Source organism: Coregonus lavaretus, assembly GCF_964263955.1.
Source record: "Coregonus lavaretus genome assembly, contig: HAP1_SCAFFOLD_2651, whole genome shotgun sequence".
NCBI lineage: Eukaryota > Metazoa > Chordata > Actinopteri > Salmoniformes > Salmonidae > Coregonus > Coregonus lavaretus.
The window spans coordinates 1-24,403 of NW_028158497.1; the positions used below are offsets into that span (position 1 = coordinate 1).

General features: G+C 45.6%; 1 protein-coding gene across 1 annotated transcript in view; it reads right to left on the bottom strand.

Annotated features, from left to right (window-relative positions):
• Positions 1–5,416: 5,416 nt before the first annotated feature.
• LOC311123905 (staphylococcal nuclease domain-containing protein 1-like) overlaps positions 5,417–24,403 on the bottom strand; it is a gene marked incomplete at its 3' end in the record, with an annotated part of 28,480 nt that continues 9,493 nt past the window's right edge. Inside the window, exons 5-10 of the mRNA XM_084198119.1 lie at positions 21,845–22,005; positions 20,694–20,785; positions 19,909–20,067; positions 19,441–19,547; positions 17,485–17,575; positions 5,417–5,521 (exon numbers count right to left, since the gene is read on the bottom strand). Coding sequence (XP_084054245.1) covers positions 5,417–5,521; positions 17,485–17,575; positions 19,441–19,547; positions 19,909–20,067; positions 20,694–20,785; positions 21,845–22,005 — 715 coding nt within the window. The remainder of the gene's footprint in view (positions 5,522–17,484; positions 17,576–19,440; positions 19,548–19,908; positions 20,068–20,693; positions 20,786–21,844; positions 22,006–24,403) is intronic.

Consider the following 24,403-nt stretch of genomic DNA (forward strand, 5'->3'; position numbering starts at 1 on the left):
AGGAGAAAGAGAAGAGATGGTGGAGGGGAAGGAGAAAGAGAAGAGATGGTGGAGGGGGGAAAGAGAAGAGATGCAGACATGCCTGTCACAACAAAGGAAACAGAGGCATCCTGTACATACACACTGGCCAATGAGGCAAGCAATGACTCTGCAAAGGATAAAGAGTGGAAAACACAGACACACACAAAGAGCTACCTGAGCCCTATACTACCAATCAGGTTTGAGGAGTTAGAGGTAACTTAAGTCAACTCAGTTCAACTCAGTATAGCCAGTACCACAAAAGTGGCTCACCTTTAAGACAGGTAGATGTCTATCGCAACGAATCCTTCAGAACTAACCGGCTACCTCAGGGCTAACTCCATTTATCCTGAATGAAGTTTCTGAGCAGCGAGTTGAGGACCAATAAAATCAGATTCCCTCCCTCTTGTTGTATCATCATCCCCTTCATTTGAGGAAGACGACTGATTAAGTATTTTATTAATCAAATGTTTTGTGTCTTTGTCTTTTTTTTTTGTCAGAGTAGATCTAGCTTGTTCTGTAGTATACCACTCTGATCCACAACAGGAGAGAACGCACAAGAGACGGGCCAGAAAATGAGAAAGGGGCCAGAGGGAAAGAAGGAGAGTGACAAAGTATTCTCCTAATGATCTGAAACGCTAACAATAGAAAGGAGAGAGAGGGTGAGGAGGGCACAAGGGAGAGAGAGGGTGAGGAGAGAGGGTGAGGAGGGCACAAGGGAGAGAGAGGGTGAGGAGAGAGGGTGAGGAGGGCACAAGGGAGAGAGAGGGTGAGGAGGGCACAAGGGAGAGAGAGGGTGAGGAGGGCACAAGGGAGAGAGAGGGGAAGATGCGACATGAACGGTAATAAAGCGAGGAAAAAGTGACAGTATATACCCTATAAGCCTCCAACTGCTAAACATTGTCTATATCAGGGATCTTCAATTCCGGTCCTGGAGGGCCGAAACACCTCTGTTTTTCATCCTCTCCTTCTAATCAGGGGCTAATTCAGACCTGGGACACTAGGTGAGTGCAATTAACTACCAGGTAGAAATAAAAAACAGAAGTGTTTCGGCCCTCCAGGACCGGAATTGAAGAACCCTGGTCTATATTGACAGATTCCTGTTTTCCCTTTCTGCAATAATTACACATTAAAATAACAATAGAAATCCCAATGATGGATCTTAAGACACTTCAAATCTAAATTAGAAAAGATTATGCCAGCATAACGAGCATTCTGAGTAGGCCTAACAAACAACAAATAAACAAAATCAGGCATTAAAAAAGCTTTAACAAGGCATACTTTATATTTTAATGTGTATTGTGCCCATTTCATTATGATATGACGACAACCGTTTCAAATCCATCTGCCGACTAGTAGGTATTGAAAGGAAGGCTATTCAAAACCAACATAAAACAGGCCTGCAGCATATATTTGCACCTACACTGCCTTGTCCTCATGGAAAGTGTTTCTTTAGCCGTATCTGGCCAAAACACCTGAGCACCCATTATAGGGCTTGCGTGGGTGCAGGCTTTCGTTCCAGCCCAGCAGCAACGCACCCGATTCTACTCATCTCCAATCAAGACTGATGAGTTGAAGTAGACTTGTTGCTGCTTGGCTGGAACAAAAGCCTGCAATCACACTGGCCCCCTTGTACAATGAGATGTATCCTATGTAATGTACTGCCTAGAAGATATTGAACAACTCTTGGTAGGAAACAATGTTCCGTCTTCACAGGGATTCCAACCCACTCTGAACACTGTACACCCAACACTTATAGCATGCATTTACATTTTAGTCATTTAGGAGACGCTCTTATGCAGAGCAATTTACAGTAGTGAGTGCATACATTTTTCATACTTTGTCGTACAATGCAGTCTTTCTAGATACGTCAGTCAGCACATTGGTGACTAATACTTCTAGTCACCACCATTAAATACAGTACAATAAGTCACCAATGAGGCTTTCTTTTGTATATCACTCTTCTTTGTCTTCCGTGCCACAAAGAGCTTCATTTCTATGAGATAATAGTCCAAATTGAACTTGCTTGCGTCAGAAACAAAAAGCCTGTTAAATCCCACAAGAAGCACTCAACTCCAAGTTGCTCTCAGGGCTCGAGGCCATAGAACTAGGGTTCTATTTCTATTGCGCCCCTCTGAACGAATCCCTATTGAAGCAGGCTGAAGGACAGCAGAAGAGAAGGTTGGCATACTGAATGTCATTGAATACTAGGAACAATACAGGTAGGAGAAAGGGAAACAGGAAATGCCTCCTCCTCAGTCTTGGTTAGTGCTGAATCATCCCGCAATCATAGTCTAGGTAGAAGTTGTTCCTAGTCCTCAACACTGATCTAGTATCAGATTACCCAACCCACAACCCTAACCTTAACCATTAGATGGGATGGTAAACTGACCTTGTATCAGTGGTAAGGGTGTAACTTCTACAGTGAGGGAAAAAAGGATTTGATCCCCTGCTGATTTTGTACGTTTGCCCACTGACAAAGACATGATCAGTCTATAATTTTAATGGTAGGTTTATTTGAACAGTGAGTGACAGAATAACAACAAAATAATCCAGAAAAATGCATGTCAAAAATGTTATAAATTGATTTGCATTTTAATGAGGGAAGTAAGTATTTGACCACTCTGCAAATCATGAATTAGTACTTGGTGGCAAAACCCTTGTTGGCAATCACAGCGGTCAGACGTTTCTTGTAGTTGGCCACCAGGTTTGCACACATCTCAGGAGGGATTTTGTTCCACTCCTCTTTGCAGATCTTCTCCAAGTCATTAAGGTTTCGAGGCTGACGTTTGGCAACTCGAACCTTCAGCTCCCTCCACAGATTTTCTATGGGATTATGGTCTGGAGACTGGCTAGGCCACTCCAGGACCTTAATGTGCTTCTTCTTGAGCCACTCCTTTGTTGCCTTGGCCGTGTGTTTTGGGTCATTGTCATGCTGGAATACCCATCCACGACCCATTTTCAATGCCCTGGCTGAGGGAAGGAGTTCTCACCCAAGATTTGACGGTACATGGCCCCGTCCATCGTCCCTTTGATGCGGTGAAGTTGTCCTGTCCCCTTAGCAGAAAAACACCCCCAAAGCATAATGTTTCCACCTCCATGTTTGACGGTGGGGATGGTGTTCTTGGGGTCATAGGCAGCATTCCTCCTCCTCCAAACACGGCGAGTTGAGTTGATGCCAAAGAGCTCCATTTTGGTCTCCTCTGACCACAACACTTTCACCCAGTTCTCCTCTGAATCATTCAGATGTTCATTGGCAAACTTCAGACAGCCCTGTATATGTGCTTTCTTGAGCAGGGGGAACTTGCGGGCACTGCAGGATTTCAGTCCTTCACGGCGTAGTGTGTTACCAATTGTTTTCATGGTGACTATGGTCCCAGCTGCCTTGAGATCATTGACAAGATCATCCCGCGTAGTTCTGGGCTGATTCCTCACCGTTCTCATGATCATTGCAACTCCACGAGGTGAGATCTTGCATGGAGCTGCAGGCCGAGGGAGATTGACAGTTATTTTGTGTTTCTTCCATTTGCGAATAATCGCACCAACTGTTGTCACCTTCTCACCAAGCTGTTTGGCGATGGTCTTGTAGCCCATTCCAGCCTTGTGTAGGTCTACAATCTTGTCCCTGACATCCTTGGAGAACTCTTTGGTCTTGGCCATGGTGGAGAGTTTGGAATCTGATTGATTGATTGCTTCTGTGGACAGGTGTCTTTTATACAGGTAACAAGCTGAGATTAGGAGCACTCCCTTTAAGAGTGTGCTCCTAATCTCAGCTCGTTACTTGTATAAAAGAGACCTGGGAGCCAGAAATCTTTCTGATTGAGAGGGGGTCAAATACTTATTTCCCTCATTAAAATGCAAATCAATTTATAACATTTTTGACATGCGTTTTTCAGGATTTTTGTTTTCTTATTCTGTGTCTCACTGTTCAAATAAACCTACCATTAAAATTATAGACTGATCATTTCTTTGTCAGTGGGGAAACTTACAAAATCAGCAGGGGATCAAATCCTTTTTTCCCCTCACTGTACGTACTCCTTGGTTGTCTTAAATGGCACGCTGGTCACCATGTAGTCACTATATAGGGAATAGGGTGCGATTTCAGACGGAGCCCAACATCGGGGAGGAAATAAAGGGAAACCAGGAAGTGTCGCCTCCAACTATAGGGAGTGCCGAATCATCGTGGGGCCAATAGCAGACGGGGTCAGGGGTCGCCAGCTAATTCCAGGCTGGTCGTCCTGGTGGTGGCCACATTACTATATTTAGCTACTGTTCTTATTCCATCATTAAGGGATCCATTAAGAAACTCTCATTCTCTCATTTCTTATTGTACTTCCTTTTTCTTATTATACCCGACCAGAGAGAGACTGAAATCTGATTAGGACTCTAGCGGTGCTTAGTTGGGAGGAAATACACAAAGGGAGGAGTGGAGCCTATATAGACACGTAGGGGTGTGTGTGTGTGTGTTTGTTGTGTACGAGAAGGGAACAGACTAAAATGTGTGACCGTGACAGAGTGGTGACCGATTAAGTATGCGTGTATATATTTGTGTGAGCGCCTGGTGACAATGGTGACTGGGCGTACATGAGAGGTGAATGACAGACCGTCAGCATTTGTCTCTCATTGTGTGTGTGCGGTGGCGGGCGGTAAGGGAAAGGATGATCGGCCCACTTCTCTGCAGTGCTGCAATCAAAACACACAGAGGCTGGTGGGAGCGAGAGAGACACACAGAGACAGAGAGACAGAGAGAGACACACAGAGACAGAGAGACAGAGAGACAGAGAGAGAGAGAGAGAGAGAGAGAGAGAGAGAGAGAGAGAGAGAGAGAGAGAGAGAGAGAGAGAGAGAGAGAGAGAGACACACACACACAGAGAGAGAGACCGAGAAAGACAAGGAATGCCTTTTCAAAGAAGACTGGGGGAGTGGCGCAGTGGTCTAAGGCACTGCATCGCAGTGCTAACTGTGCCACTAGAGATCCTGGTTCGAATCCAGGCTCTGTCGCCGCCGGCCGCGACCAGGAGACTCATGGGCGGCGCACAATTGGCCCAGCGTCGTCCAGGGTAGGGGAGGGAATGGCCGGCAGGGATGTAGCTCAGTTGATAGAGCATGGCGTTTGCAACGCCAGGGTTGTGGGTTCGATTCCCACGGGGGGCCAGTATAAAAAAAATATGTATTCACTAACTGTAAGTCGCTCTGGATAAGAGCGTCTGCTAAATGACTAAAATGTAAATGTAAAAATGAGGGAAAGGGCCCACATCAGCGCTTTCCAAACAGTGGCTCTGACAGCAGGCGCCCCTGTGGAGCTGGTAATGGCCCTCTGTGACAGGGTAGCCAAGCAAAGGACAAGACACCAACACACACCACAAAGATACAGAGACGGGAGGGGCGGCGTGCGTACCTCGCCCTCGATCCTGGGGGGTCGGATGCTGGACAGGTGAATGGTCTTGTACTCGCCAGAGTTGAGCTTGACCACGATGGCGTCCGCATTTACGACCTGCATCACCTGGGAGACAGGGAGAAAAGGAGGGCGAAGGGGAGAGGGAGGTAGGAAGGGAGGGGGTGAGAGAGGACGGAAATAAATATTGTGGGAGAAAGAAGGGGAGGGGGACAGAGATGGTTGGATAAAGTGGGGGAGGAGAGAGAGAGAGAGAGAGAGAGAGAGAGATCAAGAGATGTTAGTGAAGCAGCCATCGCGGTTCCATTTGGAGGACAGAGAAGACAGCTGCTTTCTAGAGAATTGGCTGTGCTGGCTGAGCTGAGCCTAGTCTACACAGAGCAGAAGAAGGGCTTTAGTCCAACAAACAAACAATTCAAATCCAACTGTATTCGTCACATGCTTCGTAAACAACAGGTGTAGACCAACAGTGAAATGCTTAGTTATGGGCCCTTACCAACAACGCAGAGAGAAAGAAAATAGAGAAATAATAGAAATGTAAAATGCATAAAAAAGTAACACACACACAGTGAGTAACGATAACTTGGCTCTATGCACAGGGTACCAGTACTGAGTCGACGTGCAGAGGTACAAGGTCATTGAGATAGATATGTACATTTAACTAGGAATAAAGTGACCATCTACAGCCCCACATACTGCAGCTTCACAGCAGAGCAGAGAGAGAGAAGAGCTGTAATCTACAGCCCCACATACTGCAGCTTCAGAGCAGAGCAGAGAGAGAGAAGAGCTGTAATCTACAGCCCCACATACTGCAGCTTCACAGCAGAGCAGAGAGAGAGAAGAGCTGTAATCTACAGCCCCACATACTGCAGCTACACAGCAGAGCAGAGAGAGAGAAGAGCTGTAATCTACAGCCCCACATACTGCAGCTTCACAGCAGAGCAGAGAGAGAGAAGAGCTGTAATCTACAGCCCCACATACTGCAGCTTCACAGCAGAGCAGAGAGAGAGAAGAGCTGTAATCTACAGCCCCACATACTGCAGCTTCACAGCAGAGCAGAGAGAGAGAAGAGCTGTAATCTACAGCCCCACATACTGCAGCTTCACAGCAGAGCAGAGAGAGAGAAGAGCTGTAATCTACAGCACCACATACTGCAGCTTCACAGCAGAGCAGAGAGAGAGAAGAGCTGTAATCTACAGCACCACATACTGCAGCTTCACAGCAGAGCAGAGCTGTAATCTACAGCACCACATACTGCAGCTACACAGCAGAGCAGAGAGAGAGAAGAGCTGTAATCTACAGCCCCACATACTGCAGCTTCACAGCAGAGCAGAGAGAGAGAACTACAGCCCCACATACTGCAGCTACACAGCAGAGCAGAGAGAGAGAAGAGCTGTAATCTACAGCCCCACATACTGCAGCTACACAGCAGAGCAGAGAGAGAGAAGAGCTGTAATCTACAGCACCACATACTGCAGCTACACTGCAGAGCAGAGAGAGAGAAGAGCTGTAATCTACAGCCCCACATACTGCAGCTACACAGCAGAGCAGAGAGAGAGAAGAGCTGTAATCTACAGCCCCACATACTGCAGCTACACAGCAGAGCAGAGAGAGAGAAGAGCTGTAATCTACAGCACCACATACTGCAGAGCAGAGAGAGAGAAGAGCTGTAATCTACAGCCCCACATACTGCAGCTACACTGCAGAGCAGAGAGAGAGAAGAGCTGTAATCTACAGCCCCACATACTGCAGCTACACAGCAGAGCAGAGAGAGAAGAGCTGTAATCTACAGCCCCACATACTGCAGCTACACAGCAGAGCAGAGAGAGAGAAGAGCTGTAATCTACAGCACCACATACTGCAGCTACACTGCAGAGCAGAGAGAGAGAAGAGCTGTAATCTACAGCCCCACATACTGCAGCTTCACAGCAGAGCAGAGAGAGAGAAGAGCTGTAATCTACAGCCCCACATACTGCAGCTTCACAGCAGAGCAGAGAGAGAGAAGAGCTGTAATCTACAGCACCACATACTGCAGCTTCACAGCAGAGCAGAGAGAGAAGAGCTGTAATCTACAGCACCACATACTGCAGCTTCACAGCAGAGCAGAGCTGTAATCTACAGCACCACATACTGCAGCTACACAGCAGAGCAGAGAGAGAGAAGAGCTGTAATCTACAGCCCCACATACTGCAGCTTCACAGCAGAGCAGAGAGAGAGAACTACAGCCCCACATACTGCAGCTACACAGCAGAGCAGAGAGAGAGAAGAGCTGTAATCTACAGCCCCACATACTGCAGCTACACAGCAGAGCAGAGAGAGAGAAGAGCTGTAATCTACAGCACCACATACTGCAGCTACACTGCAGAGCAGAGAGAGAGAAGAGCTGTAATCTACAGCCCCACATACTGCAGCTACACAGCAGAGCAGAGAGAGAGAAGAGCTGTAATCTACAGCCCCACATACTGCAGCTACACAGCAGAGCAGAGCTGTAATCTACAGCCCCACATACTGCAGCTTCACAGCAGAGCAGAGAGAGAGAAGAGCTGTAATCTACAGCCCCACATACTGCAGCTACACAGCAGAGCAGAGCTGTAATCTACAGCACCACTTAACGTACTGTATGACCGTACCATGACCTTAATGTATTCATACTGCAATTGTCAGAGAAGTCAAGTATATTATAATGAACAATCAACATGGCCATTTGTTGATGACTTTTAGATGTAACACCATCACACATCATGTAATACAACCTGACAACGAAATGTACCACCCAAACATCGCAAAAAGATGCATTGAAAATACACATCCTACTGTCACAATTATCGCTGCATCTTCACACATTGCAGAGCATCAAACTGATCCTTTGCCCGTCCTTTTAACCTATGCCAATGTGTTTGTTCCACAATTCCAGCTTCAAAACGCACAAGTCTGTGAAGTGTCTATACATTCCATATGGAGAGGGGAGTCCCGGGAGAGAAGGGGACAGAGCAGAGGAATGGGCATCAGTCAGGATTAGCGGCGTGACTGATCCATCCAACTCCAGTGAAAATTTGTCTGGCATTTCTCTCCTTCGTATTACCAACAAAATAAAAAAAAAGTTGCTCTCCGACGCGAAAGGAGAAACAGATTGGTAATAAAGTGATGGCAAAGGGAGCGAGAGTGAGTGAGAGAGATGGAAGAGAAAGTGCAAGACTGACAGTGTCCAAACCAGGTGTGGGAAACCTTTTGGCTCAACGACCACATTGAGCTGTTGAAACCAAGTGAAGGGCCACATACTATATGCATGACAAAACATGTGAAGCCTTTATTTATTTTCACATTGACACGCAGCTACTAGTGTACTGTAGGTGTACATATGCTTGCAGAACAATTCTACCCTTGTACCATCTCTACCCTTGTACCATCTCTACCCTTGTACCATCTCTACCCTTGTACCATCTCTACCCTTGTTTTTTGTGAACACATTACACAAATGTTTCACAAAATCGATATAATTTATAACATCACAGACACAGTCAAACACACACAGATCCTGCATCTCTACCCTTGTAAAGTACAATCAAACTTATAGTCACAATATGCTAACTTAAAAATATATATTTATTATATGACTGGAGACATGCAAAATGTCACAGCAGATGTGTAAAAAAAAAAAAAACTATTCTAAAATATGAGTGAAACATATGGTAAGAGCATCCGTTTCATTTGGAATGGTCTGTTTTTGAAAACATATTAAGGAACAATTCTCATCTCCATTGTGAGCCATATTTACAGATATCCAAATCAACTCAGCCCAAATCTGACTGATTACCGGTAGTTATTAAAGCAAATCACATTGTATTTGTCACATACACGTGTTTAGCAGGTTGTATTGCAGGTGTAGCTAAATGCTTGTGCTTCTATTACCTGTATCCAAGTGCATTGCTGGATCATTTTCACTGCATAACCATCACCATGAAAAAGCATAATCCTTGCCTACCCCAGTCACGGTTATTCAAGTCTTACTGTGAACAATGTGAACGCTGCAGCCGGTCTGGTGTTCAACCTTCCCAAGTTCTCTCATGTCACCCTGCTCCTCCGCACACTCCACTGGCTTCCAGTTGAAGCTCGCATCTACTATAAAACCATTGTGCTTGCCTACGGAGCTGTGAGGGGAACGGCACCTCCTTACCTTCAGGCTCTGATCAGACGCTACACACAAACGAGGGCACTACGTTCATCCACCTCTGGCCTGCTAGTCCCCCTACATCTACGGAAGCACAGTTCCCACTCAGCCCAGTCAAAGCTATTCGCTGCTCTGGCACCCCAATGGTGGAACAAGCTCCCCCACGACAGCGGAGTCACTGACCACCTTCCGGAGACACTTGAAACCCAACCTCTTTAAGGAATACCTGGAATAGTATAACAGTAATCCTTCTACCCCCCATCCCCCACCCCCCCCATAAAAAAAAGGGTAGTTGTCCCACTGGCTATCCTAAGTTGAATGCACCAATTTGGAAGTCGCTCTGGATAAGAGCGTCTGCTAAATGACTTAAATGTAAATGTACATGTAAAACAATGGGTCTGGTCAACTCTCTTGGCAAGGGCATCTAAGTCTGGTGTCATCTTTGATGTAGAGATTCTCAGAACAGCTGACAAGTGGTCATTTGTTCAATTTGACCTGTGACGGGATTTGTTGTAATTCATGACTGAGAACGTTTGTTCACACACATGTGGACCCGAATAAAACAAGCATCCTTTGGGCGTGCTTTTTAATGTTTGGAAACTTTGTTTCATTCAGTGAGCCATAGAACTAGTCTATTGTTGCTGTTTTGTACTTCTCCTTCAAAGCACTGTCACATTGGATGTCGATGAGCTCCAATTGTGTGTCTGGTGGTGCTCTCACTGTCGAAAGACTGGGCATGATACAAGCTCCAGCTCAGTCTCAATCTTGGTGAAGTCTGAGAAGCAGCAGGAAAACTCAGCATGCAGGTCGATCAAAGTGCTACTGTATGTCTCAGTGCGGCACTGCGATATGGGCGAGTTCAGTGCGGCCAGTGTTCGGGAAATGAGCGAGAGACCGGCTGCTCATTTGTCTGGAGAACATCATAAGTTTGGCCTTGAATGCCTTCTCGTTGGAATACAGTTCATGCACAAAAACACAATTTCCCTGCAGTTTCACATTTAGATCGTTCAGATGCCCCAATATGTCCACACCGAAAGCAAAGTCGCCCAGTCAGTCTGTCTTTCAACTCGGAGAAGTCGTCAGCTTTTCCAACCGTATCAAGAAACATACCCATCTCCCCTCTCAGTTCCCACACACAGCTAAATACTTTCCCCAGGCTTAGCCAGCGCACATTTGAAGGGTACAACAAGTCCTGGTGCTCTGCCTCTGTCATTGAGCAGCTGAATGAACTGATGATGGTTAAGCCCCCTTGCCCGTATAAAGTTGACACGTTTTACAACCACTTTGACAACATTTTCCAGCTTCAACACACTTTTACACAGGGCTTCCTGATGAATAATACAATGAAGAAATATCAATTCCTCCAAGTTAAGGCTTTCTTCTTTTACTTTGTCTTGTAATCTTTTTAGTAGGCCAATGTTTTTACCGGTTAGATTTGGTGATCCATCTGTTATGACGTTTGTCAGTTTTCTCCACGGTAGCTTCATTGTTTCCAAGCAGGAAGTTCCTCTTATTTCAAAGTTCTCATTTATTCCTCTGACAAAAATTAAAAGTTGAGCGGTGTCTCTGATGTCAGTACTCTCATCCAGTGCTATAGAAAAAAGATCGAAGCCATTTGCTTTTTTCTTCAACTCGGAGATTAGCTCCTCACCTATCACTTCCACACGCCTGGTGATGGTTCTGCGTGATAAGATAATTTTCTCTAATTGGCTTTTACTCTCAGGACAAAGTATACCAGCAGTCTCCACCATACACTCTTTCACAAACTCCCCTTCAGCAAAAGGCTATGCTATGCGATTTTATGTGCCACTACGTAGCTTGCCTTAGTTACGGAGTCTTGAGTAGAGCACCGTTTAGTAAACTTATTTTGTTGGGCTTTTAAGTTTGTGGCAAGTTTTGAGGCATTCCTTGCCTTTTCCTGAGAGGACAGATTGCTGGCGTAGTTAGCATGCTGGCTTGAAAAATGACGATTGAGATTACATTCCTTCAAAACGACAACACTTTCTTGGCATATCAGACATACCGCCTTACGTCCAATATGAGTAAAAAAGTATTTTGCTGTCCATTCTTCTTTAAATACACGACATTCAGAGTCCACCTTCCTCATTTTCGCAGCACTCATTTTTCACATCAAAAGTCGTCAAGCACTGAAGTGGCTATGATGACTGAGCGCATTCTGAATCTAACTGTAGGCCCAAATACAGAGCGCGCTGCCAGGCTACAGCGCCATCTATTGGAGGTTGTTTGTTTATCATGGAATGAGTAATTTTAGGCCAAAAATCGTAACTCAAATATAATAATATTTAATAAATTTAAAAAATGTCTCGCGGGCCGGATTGAAGTGCCCACAGGGTCCAAACTATGGTGCAATAATAAGTAAGTCTGAAGGATCAATTGCCCAAACTCACTTGAGCTAGGCCCTAACCCTCGACAGACCTCTTATGGTGCTCATCGCTCAAAACATGGCTGGGACTGGAGAGAGGGACTGGAGAGAGGGACTGGAGAGGGGGACTGGAGAGGGGGACTGGAGAGGGGGACTGGAGAGAGGGACTGGAGAGGGGGACTGGAGAGGGGGACTGGAGAGGGGGACTGGAGAGGGGGACTGGAGAGGGGGACTGGAGAGGGGGACAAAAGACGGCTGCCAAAACAAAGAGAAATGACTGACAGACACAGGTGACATTCACACACAAACATGGGCTCTACATCAAGCTCAATTGGGGAACAGTGGAAAAGTTTAGGCCCACACGCACACAGAGAGATCAATGTGTGATAAACTAATGGGCTGTACATCAAGATCACTTGGGAAAGGCAAACACACACCCACCCAGGCCTACCTGTGACATACACAGCAAACATGGGCTGTACATCAAGCTCACCTAGAAGGGTGGGCAAACATATCAAGCTCACTTGGAAGTAAGCACCCACGCAACTTAGATCAATGATCCAACCCCATCAGATCTTACATTGTTTTAGAGAACGAAGGATGAGGGAAGGATGACTAGTATTTGAACAGGCCCCAATTGCTGAGATATACATGGGAGACAACCACCCTTGGATACCAGTCAAGCTTGTGTGGGCGGCTATTGGGAATCAAGCTTGGAGCTAGACCAATTTTAGAGAAATCCTGAACACACAAGCACCTCCCTTGAGGTATTCTGAGATGCTCAGTTAGTCCCAAAGCAGACAGGGAGGAGAGAAGTAGAGGAGAGGCAGACGTGAGGAAAAATAAACTAATAAATCTGCAAATTATTTTACCGTTGGGGACGGAGGGAGAAATTAACCTGCCCACGAGAGAGAGAGAGAGAGAGAGAGAGAGAGAGAGAGAGAGAGAGAGAGAGAGAGAGAGAGAGAGAGAGAGAGAGAGAGAGAGAGAGAGAGAGAGAGAGAGAGAGAGAGAGAGAGAGAGAGAGAGAGAGAGAGAGAGAGAGAGAGAGAGAGAGAGAGAGAGAGAGAGAGAGAAATGTGCTGGCAGCCATTTTTCTGCTTCTCTTCAACATAACAGTTGATTTATTTATTTGGGAAGAGAGAAAGGAGAATCACTTTTTCTTTGTTGGTGCCAGAGCCAGAGCACATACCTTGTTACAGTGTTGTGAGGAGTGTGTAGGTTGGTACAATAGAGATTGGATTTTTTTGGAAACAGAGATGGTCTCTCTCTCTCTCTCGCTGGGCCTGTGTTGTGTATGTGGCCAGCACATTTCTCTCACTCACTCGCTCTCACTCACTCTCAAACAGAGAAAGATATGGGGAGAGAAAGATATGCAGAGACAGACAGAGAGAAACACAGACAGAGAGCGCGAGAGAGAGAAAGAGCGCGCCTTTCGACTCCAGGTGGGTGCCAACAAGAGGTATGTCCAGGCTGCATGAGTCACCGGGGTCTCCAAAAGGTTGATCGTGAGCTAATAGTAGCTCTCAGCCAACCTATGAGTAGCTCACCAAACAATTCCGAAAGTATATGCAATTATTCATGTGTCACATCGCAAACTGTCATAAACAAATCTCACAAGTCTCTGACACCGCAAGCTCCCAGCTACCATCTAATCAACGCAACATTATCCCACCCCTGGTTAGCCACTATTGGCTTAAATAGCCAAACCTAACAATATCTGCCAATTAATTTCAAGCAATATTGCCCCAGTCTGTCTGTGAGGTGCAGGTGTTTGTGTCTATCACTCCGTGTGTAGCCACGTCTTGCGGCAGAAGTAGATAATGAGTAAGTATATCAAATGTATTATTCGTTATATGCAAACATTACTATGAAATGAGCAGCAGCAGTCAAAGCCGCAGGAAGAAGGGGTGCTCAGGATGCTGTAGCACCACACTGAAAAAAAATATTTTTTCACAAAAGGTAGTGCACTAGGCCTTTACTAGTCCTGTATTAGTTGACCGATATAGCCCTTTGTAGTACAGACAAAAAATACAAATCTGCGCACCCCCTCCTCCTTATTTTACCAGGTATATTGCCAGAAAACAGCGTACAAGAGAAAGTAGTGTAGTAAGGACACGGGGAAGAGTTGCAGGGGAGAGGAGAAGAACGTGCCCATTTGAAAGCTAGGAAAAAGAATTAGGAGCTACATTTTTTAAAAGTAGCTCTCATGCTAGAAAAGGTTGGAGACCCTTGCTCTAGACAGACCCTGGTGGTAGAGAGGTGCTGTCACCTGGTGGCCACTACTAGTATGACATCTGCAGTGTACAGGATACATATCAAGAGCACTGCATTTACCTGTCATTCATCTCTATTTAAAAAGACTGGTGGTGATGTGATGCAGTAACACCAATAATGTATAGGCCTATAGGTGTGAAAATAACTGCAGTACTGCGTCAAGACGCAGAGTCGTTTCTCCAGAGATGTCGTCTCTTGCCTAAAACTAATAGGAAGCATAGGAAGCATAGAAATAGTAGCACATAGACTTGCTTTCAATGAGAATGATAGATCTTTAACTAACATTTAAATGTGAATTTAGTCAGGTCGCCCAAAATGTTACATATTGCAGCTTTAAAAGGGTATTTCAACACGACTATGGCCTTTCCATCTACACTGATGTGAAAAACTGTTTCAGACTATTGAGATGCAGCCAGTTGTCCTCTGTCCCTCCGTGACAGTGACAGGCCTCCGATGGAGGCAGGTTTTCCACCACATCGCGTCCTCTCTCAGGTCAGCTGGTCACAAGGGAGACAAGGAAGACAAAGGAGGCAGTTTCAGCCTATTGGGATGTAGCCCACATCTGCCTACCAGTCCCAGCAGGGACAAGGTGAGAGAGAGAAAGAAGGAGAAATAGAGGGTAAGAGAAATAAATAGAGGGTGAGAAAGACGGGGTGAGAGAGAGTGGGGGAGGAGTCAGCAGGTTTGAGTCTGGGGACCAGAGTGGTATCCTACGAAGCGAGCTAGATCTACTCAGGGTTTTCTAAAGCTAACCAGCTTCACATTCCAGGACAGGCTTCATCCGTACTACGACGGCGGCTATTGCTAGTCCGCCTGCCGCTAACTCTAGCAGGCTTGTAACTGCGCGTTCATGTCGCACATCACTAGTCAGACGCCGGACTCTTCATTGAGACAATGCTGAAACATCAATCCATGGGCGAGTCAGTGCCACATTTTCATTTGTGCCCAAAAAAAGTAAGTGGGTTTAGCAGTGAGTTATCCTTCCCCGGAGCAGGTTAGTTATCCTTCCCCGGAGCAGGTTAGTTCCGAAGGATTCATTGCCATAGAAATTGACCTGGATAAAAGTTGAGTTACTTTCGTATGACTGGTTATCTCGAGTTGAACTCAAGAGCTGACCAAAGTTAGCTCGCCAACTCCTCAAACCTGCTTCGTATGATACCCTTCTGGGCTGCTCTCTCTCTGAACTCTATCCATCCGTTCCCAGAAACATAATGAGGGAGAAGGGGAGAGAGTATGGACTGGAGAGTATGACAGGAAAGTCGACAGGCTGCAATGCCGTGGGGCCAACAGAACAATGACAGAGGTCAGCAAATGAGAATTCAAGAAATCAAGGTGCCCACACCAAACAATCCAATGAGGATGTTAAGCAAGCCCAATTGGCCAATGACAGTTCAGGGAGCTGACAACTTCTAACAACATGACAAAACATAGTACCAGATGACCACCCACCCGAACGATGAAAGTCGCCACAGAACCAACACTTATCTATCCCACCATACCATCTGGGGGTAGCCTACAAAAGGCCTGTTTGAAAAAGACAAGGTGACATTTTACAACAAACGCTGCGTTGCCGACGGGGCCTGCCTTAAAAAAGGCAACCCAATAATTCACTAATCCCTAAACAAACTTGCTAACGTGCCGCTGCCTTGAGGCGGAGGGCCTCAATGTTATTCCGACTACTCTGATTCTGAGAACAGCAGGAGGGGAGGAAGAGGTGGGGAACCATGCTGGGAACCAAGCTGGGAACCGGCACAAAGGCTCATCCCTCTACTGGGGAACTGTACCTGCCTGTCTGCAAAAATAACACACTTGGAAGAAAATACAATACAATTCCACCACCACCCCTCTCTTCTCTTCCCTACTTTTCTCTATCAGTTCTGTCCATCTACCCCGCTCTCGGTCACTCCCCTCTCTACTCTAGTTCTACCCCCTCCCTCTCCCATTCCCATTTCTCTCCCTCTCTACACCCTTCCCTCCTCCCCCTTCTCAGCTTCCATTCCCTGGGCTCGGGGAGATCTTAGGGCAGCCGAAGCCAATCTATAAATGTTTGATCCTTTTTTTCGGCGCTAGAGTCTTCGCTCTGACTCAGGGGAAAAACACTAACTTAGCAAGCTAGGTTTTTTTTTTTTTGTGTGTGCAGATTTCTTTCGCAAACTCATTCTGTAAGCAGATTGCTGCGACGGCAACACCTTTTATATAACCAAAGGCTAGCCATGAATATTTCAAGGTCTTAAAAGTTCAGCCACCGGATCTGAAAAAAATCTAAGCAGATCATAAAAGCTACTAACTTTAGGGAATTAAATCAACTTTCTTTGTGGGTCACCTAAAGAAAAAAGATTGTCAGAAGGAAGACCGTATCACAGGCTCGATTCAGAATATAAACAGACAAACTAGGTGAGAGTCCTACAGTCTGGGATTTGGGAAGCTGTTCAAAAGGTCATTTCAATTCCTGTATTTCTGAAGGATTAGGCTGTTTTTGGAATTACAGACTGTAGCTTTAAGGGTAACACTAAAACAATGATAGAGGCTATAATGTGTCCTCTTGTAATAGCAATAAGGCCAAGCTACATTACTGGAGGCTCCATTTGTGGCTCCGTCTTACTTAGAAGGAAGTAATGGACTCTGACAAGGCCAGGTTTGGGATTCATTCAAAGGCAGTTTCCTGTGATATTAAGCCAATCATTATTTCCTCTGCCGTATCCCAATAACATCCAGAACTAATATCCCGTCCCGTGTCTCTGAGCGGAGCTGGAACGGTCTGGGAACATAGGAGAAACGCCAGGCGATTCCGCAGTCATTTGGCTAGGGAGTGAGTGTTCAAGGTTGCTGCTAAAGCGCTTCCTCTTTGTTCCTCTGTGCTGGGAGGTTTTTGGGAGGAGGTGTGTGAGAGGGGGGTGCACATATTTTGTCAGCGCTTTCTAGGACTGGTCCTGCTTTTGGTGCAGTGCTATGACAAAAAGATTAAATAAACGGTTGTGGAAATACTGCAGTAATCACAGCCATGGAGGAAGCCAGGGAAACATCCCCTAACAATCAAAGTAAAGTTAGTCTCACGGATTGAACACAGACCGTGTTCCATTACAGAAAGCATCTCCTTTTCACTCTACCCTCGCCCACCCCCAAATTCATTAAGTGGAGTAAACAAGGGCAGAGCGGAAGGGGACGACCTTCTGGAATGGAACGCAACCCCAGTCCCAATCCTCCTGAAGCAGTGTAGTGTGTAGACCTGCTGGGTCTTCTTACCTTGGCCACAAACTGCCTGTCCTTCTGGTCCATGTTGGCTGTGGGGGCTACGTAGTCCTTCCAGATACGCACTTTACGCTCTTTAGCAGATCTAACAAACAGAAAGGATGACTCAGTTAGAAGGGGGATAATGTCAACAAAAAGAGGAGAGGAAACAAACAGAGCAGCAATCATCAATGAAGACGTAATGGCCTTGTGTGAATGGTGATGTGAAAAGCAGGAGATTTGGTCAAAAGAACAATGAAGGTAGAGAAAACATCCTTTCATACAATTCTCAGAAAAATAAAGAAATATATCAAAACATCCTTTCATATACTGAACAAAAATATAAATGCAACAATTTCACTGAGGTGTAGTTCATATAAGGAAATCAGTCAATTGAAATAAATTAATTAGGCCCTAATCTATGGATTTCACGACTGGGCAGGGGCGCAACCGTGGGTCGGCCTGGGAGGGCACAGGCCCACCCACTTTGGCGCCAGGCCCAAACACTGGAGAGCCAGGCCAAGCCAATCAGCTGTCCGGGTGGCTGGTCTCAGACAATCCCGCATGTGATGAAGCCTGATGTGGAGGTCCTGGGCTAGCGTGTTTACACATGGTCTGTGGTTGTGAGGCCGGTTGGACGTACTGCCAAATTCTCTAAAACGACGTTGGAGATGGCTTATGGTAGAGAAATGAACATTAAATTATCTGGCAACAGCTCTGGTGGACATTCCTGCAGTCAGCATGCCAATTTAACTCCCTCAAAACTTGACACAACTGTGGCATTGTGTTGTGTGACAAAACTGGACATTTTAGAGTGGCCTTTTATTGTCCCCAGCACAAGGTGCACCTGTGTAATGATCATGCTGTTTAATCAGCTTCTTGATATGCCACACCTGTCAGGTGGATGGATTATATTGGCAAAGGAGAAATGCTCACTAACAGGGATGTAAACACATTTGTGCACACAATTTCAGAGAAATACACTTTTTGTGCGTATGGAAAATTCCTGGGTCTTTTATTTCAGCTCATGAAACATGGGACCAACACTTTACGTTGCGTTTATATTTTTGTTCAGTATATAATTCCTGGTAAAAAGGAATAAAACATTTTTTTAAACACATTCATATGATTCTTAGTAAGAAATATAAAGGCAATAGGCCTACATAAAAACATTTCATAAGAACTTCCCATCATCTGGTATTCAATGTTTTCATAATGTGTTTCAATACAAAATATTAAATCAAATCCATGCTAAAACGACTCAAAGACTAACAATGATGACAGGCAAAGCTGGCTCAATTGATACTCTGAGGGTGAAACTTCTACATCTCCAACTGTGCTGGATTCAGACCAACTAGAATACTGATTTATGCCTGTTAAATTACTTCTCAAATTACTGCCTCCCTCGGGGGGACTCACTGATCTGTACATACGTAAGTTGCTTGATATTTCAGAGATTTTTCTGGATCAAAAAGAGTGTCGGGTGTGGCAGGGGGCATGGCAGCTGAGAGAAAATTGTCTGTTTTAAAGCTAATTTCCTGCAATTCTCTGCACAGCCATGGCTAATGCTGTGTTCTTTTGCTCAAACATAATAAAATCAATACTGCTAAATTCATTGTTTTTGCCATTTTCAATTTTCCCTGACTGTCAAGCTTTTATTTTGGTATATATCCATTATCTTTTCTACATACTTTATATCTGACTTTAGTCATTAAAGTTGCACCTGTTCACTGCACGCCTTTTTCAGGTGAGCATGCCATTGCTTCCTCCAATCCAACCTCTGTCAGATCACTGACAAAGTTCTGTCAGTCTCACTTCCAGTTCGAAAGAAATGACTAATTTCTAAAGTATTCACAATTAGCCACATCCCCTAATTGGTTGGTTACTAAAACGGTAGAGGATAATGACGGTTGTGGTCACATTGACAGTGCCTGTGTTGCGGTATGGGTTTTGGTTGGGGAAGGGACTGACTTTTCTCCGGCCCGGAGTTTCTCTGCTCCCTGGGTGTAGACGGCCATGGACCAGTCCACACAGCGGGCGAACCCTTCCTTCAGCAGCAGCTCTGTGATGTTCCCGTTCTGGAGATGAAACAACGAGGATAGAACATATAAAGTATTGTATATTCCATGATAAATACACTATTTATAGTGATGATTACTGTTGAGGAAACAAAGATAACAGAGTAAGCTCAACAGAAAGAGATGACATCACATTGCCTGCGCTCAAACACGTTCACAGAGAACCTCATACAATGTAAGGGTCTCATGAAGAAAGTTTGAGTACAGTTAAGTGCAACAACCTCACAGACTTCTGCAAGGTTCAAAATTATATAGTTATCCTTCCTTGCCCTCTGGCCTACAGCAACAGAACTCCAAGCTACCAGCCTTTGCGTATAGTACAATGCTCAGGGGTCATAGGTGAGGGGTCAGTCAGTCTCACCGGGTGGAGGATGGTACCCAGGATGACCTGGTTGGGGCAGCTCTCCAGGATGATCTGCACGTCCCTCTGGAGCAGACGTGACTCTGTGAAGAACTTGGCCTCGGCAGCAAAGGGCTCTGGCGACTCCGTGCCGTCCGCCTCGCGCTTGAACGTTGGACACTGGAGAGAGGATATATAATGTAATATGCCATTTAGTAGACTCTTTTATCCAAAGCTATTTCTACTACAGTGAGTGCATTTATTTGTGTGTGACCACAGCGGATATCGAACCCACGACCCTGGCGTTACTCTTACCAACTGAGCTACACAGGACCAAGAGAGAGAGGAAGAAAATGCCAAAAGACCAAAAGATAAATTCATATGACAGATACACCTTATAGTAAATACAAACTAGATATGGGAGACAGACCAGAGCTGGGAGATGGGGCACTAAGGTTCAAGACGGCTGTAATATCTTAAGTGTGAGATGGGAAAGATTTGTTATCTGCAGTGGTCCGTTTGTAAAACCTCTGGGTCTTAGAAAAAGATGGATGGTGAAATAGGAGAGTAACAACAAAAGGAAAAAACCCTAAAATCACTTCCATCTCACATACCTTATGAGTTAGAAAGTGATAGACCATCCCCTGATAATGAAGTAGTACAATTATCTAACCCCTGCAGAAACATATAGGGATATTCCCTAATGAAATCAGTAGGAATATGCGCTGTAGTCTATAGAGGATATAAAAGTTGACCATACACACAACCATATATCCTACGATCATAGTACGGTCAAAGAGACTGACCTTGACCCCAGAGAGCATGACCGTGACCAGGTAGTAGTCAGGCAGGAGCAGGGCACGGACCACACTACCGTCGCGCACGTGCTCAATGATGGCTGAGAGAGAGAGAGAGAGAGAGAGAGAGAGGAGAGCGAGAGAGAGAGAGAAAGGAGAGCGAGAGAGAGAGAGAAAGGAGAGCGAGAGAGAAAGGAGAGCGAGAGAGAGAGCGAGAGAGCGAGAGAGAGAGAGAGACACTAGGGTCAGAAATAAAGTATTCATACATTAAATTCATAGTTTTAATACGATAAAACCCATCGGTTTACACAGGGGGAAACATTCTACTATGACCTCATAATTCTGTTTTATAGGTTCTACCAGTTTTAGAGTAAAGCAGACTCAGTTCTATACAGAGCCAGTGCTACAGTAGATTCAGTCATAGAATTAGGAATTAGAATCATTTAATAGGATCTCTATGGATTCAGTTCTATACTGTATTATGCCTTAAAAGTCAGTGGTCAAATGTTTCCATCTACAGGATGACCTTCACCTCTTCACCCCATTCTTGTCCTCTACTATATGGAGGGTGTTTACAGTACATGTTGTTGATTACATACTGCTCTGGTGGGTTATAGAATAATGTATTCTCTCCCTCTTCTTCTGTTGTCGCCCTGACCTCTAAAAATGTCTGTTAGTGTGAAAGGCCGCTACACAAGCAGCATTTGAGCTGTAAATGGTGTTTTGAGTGTTCGGGGGCTGAATAAATGCAGTCAGACAAGGGGATCAGCCATAATCCAGACCGGGAAAATTAGTATTCCGATTCCGGGCCCCCGGAACTCAATGGAGGGAACATTTAAAGCGATTCGGTTGGATTGCTACTGCCCATTTAAAACAGGGGCGGACTCGCTGAATGGTACAAAACCCTCCACACCATTTCACCATTAAATTAAAGGGAGTGGCCGTTAGCTGCGGTGGACCGGACAGAATGGAGAAACGCATTAGAGGGGGTGAAACTCACATAATGAGCCTGTGAGGTGTGATACAGGGAGCCATTACGTGCCAGATATAGAGGCATCGAGCCAAAATGGTGGATTATGCAGCTGTGTGTGGTGTGCACACAGGGGCTTCTAATAAGGAACTATGAGGTGTGTGTGAGTATGTGTGAGTGTTAGCCCTACCATTGACAGGTTTCTGGTGCATGGAGTCAACGAAGTTGCGGGGGTTCTCAATGCTGTACTTGAGGTCGCGTACGGTGTTAGTGCCACCGCCCTCCGTCCACATGCCTTTCTTGGAGGCCTTGGCCTGGTCCTCCAGGTCACACAGTCTAGCCTGATCTGGACTACACACACCGGGACAAGAGAAGACAAGTGGTTAGTATATAACACACAGGCTGAGGTTTCAAACTATAGTAAAGTAGCTGGAATAGATCTTAGAGACAATGGAAATTGTTCTTTTTGCTGACACAGAGCCCAGTCCCAGCACAGTGCCTTGTTAAAGGGCATCAGTAGGTGACAATTATACTGATGCCAGCAAGCCTCCAGCTCACTCTTCTGTTACTGGTCCAGTCCTCTATATTATCCGTTTGGCCTTAGGGGGCAACTGGAACTGCATGGGCACTAGTTAGTAGTTCTAGCTACACTGACAGTTCTACTACCGGCCCTCAGGCTAAACTGATGAGACTGGCTAGGTGGACATACAACTGGACATAGCAGTTCTACTACGTTATGCTTTTTAAATCCTTTCAGATAAATTAGGGTCAAAAAGAGCAATGGTTCCCAAATGTATGGTTATGCTTTCATGACCCACGCCAATTCAATAAAAGCAGTGTTTCTAGTGTCACAAAATTAGCCTTTAGCTGTGACACGAGGGCCCGTGGCCACCTAATACTTGTGGGATACGCATTGGTTTAGTTGATCAACCAAAAACATAAGGGAGATTCAGGGGGAACAACTCTCTTCAGTGTCAGACACCTGGTAGACGGCCAAGTACACAACTCCCCAGTTTCTCTTCCATCTGCATGAGCTTTCAGGTTCAGCGTGTTGATAACCAGATTGTCAGGCTGGGCCTCTAACAAAGATTAGAGGGCACTTTGAAGACAACATGGCTCCCAACAACTCCCTCAAACGGGCAAGGCAGGCGATATATGTCTCAATTCCACGCTGGTTCAAAACAAATGGCGACCGTTATCTTGAAAGACCATCAGCGTTTTCCACTTCGCCTTTTTTTATTTTCTTCATTCTTTTCCGTCGTCGTGTGAACAGTTTAACACGTTTTCTGTGGAGTGGAGAAGTGAGGCTTGCCCATAACTGATATGAGAAACGGAGAGTGAGATATTGGGACGGGGTTCTTTGTTGAAACGAGCGCTGTGTAAATTCAGCCTTTTTACATTGATGCTGTCTGAAAGGGAGAGTGGGTGCTCGGTTTAGAAAGGGGCACAAAGTGGTACTCAATTAAAATACGTCACACACACACACAAAGAAAAGAGAGAGAGTCTGAGTGTTCTGAAACAGTTCCTAATTGGAGCATTGGACTGGCGCCCAACAACCCCCTTCCATCCTCGACCGTTCTAGACACAAATCCCAACTGAAATAGAACTGTTTCTTGCTTACCGAAGCAGGAATACAGAGAACATTAAGTTTCTGGGCCAGCCCACAAAGCCTACAGAAAGTAAATTGTACTTAAGCTACTTAGGACTAACAGCACAAACCGGGGGGGGCTCCTGAGTGGCGCAGTGGTCTAAGGCACTGCAGTGCTTGAGGCGTCACTACAGATCCGGGTTCGATCCCGGGCTGTGTCGCAGCCGGCCGCGACCGGGAGACCCATGAGGCGACGCACAATTGGCCCAGCGTTGTCCGGGTTAGGGGAGGGTTTGGCCAGCCGGGATGTCCTTGTACCATCGCGCTCTAGCGATTCCTGTGGCAGGCCGGGTGCATACACGCTGACACGGTTGCCAGGTGTATGGTGTTTCCTCCGACACATTGGTGCTGCTGGCTTCCGGGTTAAGTGAGCAGGGTCTCGACCTTCGCTTCTCCCGAGTCTGTACAGGAGTTGCAGCGATGGGACAACACTGTAACTACCAATTGGATATCACGAAATTTGGGAGAAAAACTGGTTAAAAAAATACCAAATATATACAAAAAAATACAAAAAAACTGCACAAGCCAGGCTGGAATCACTGAGATTGAGGCTGCGCCTTTTCACTATAGCGCAGTGCACTTCTTTTGACCAGGGCCCATAAGGCTCTGGTTAAAAGTAGTGCACTATGTAGGGATGCAGCTTGAGGCTAGCCCAGATACTGAACGGACACAGCGAGATACTGTGAGTATGCGACTAGGCTGACGATCAGAGATCAATGAAGACACAGGAGGTAGCCTACTTGGTACTGTGTGAGACAATGTCAAATCATTCCTTCACTAAATATATTTATATTTAGTTCACAGCACTGTAGCTGGAAAGACGGGGCTGAAACTTACTTCTAAAATCAAAAAAGAGAGAGATGTCTTTTCCCCAAAAAAAATTCTAACATCAACCCACAAACGGGCAGCAAAAAACTAAAGCACTTTTAGGCTATAGCCTAGTTGTCAATATGGAGCTAGCACCGAAAATCTGCAGAACACAGCAAATAGAAACATAACCACTCGACATTGAAGAACGTGGTTCAGAAGAGGCAACCCCTCATCAGTTCAGCCCCTCCACTGGGGATGGCAGTTTAAAGGATCAATAGTTGTGAAGCAGTG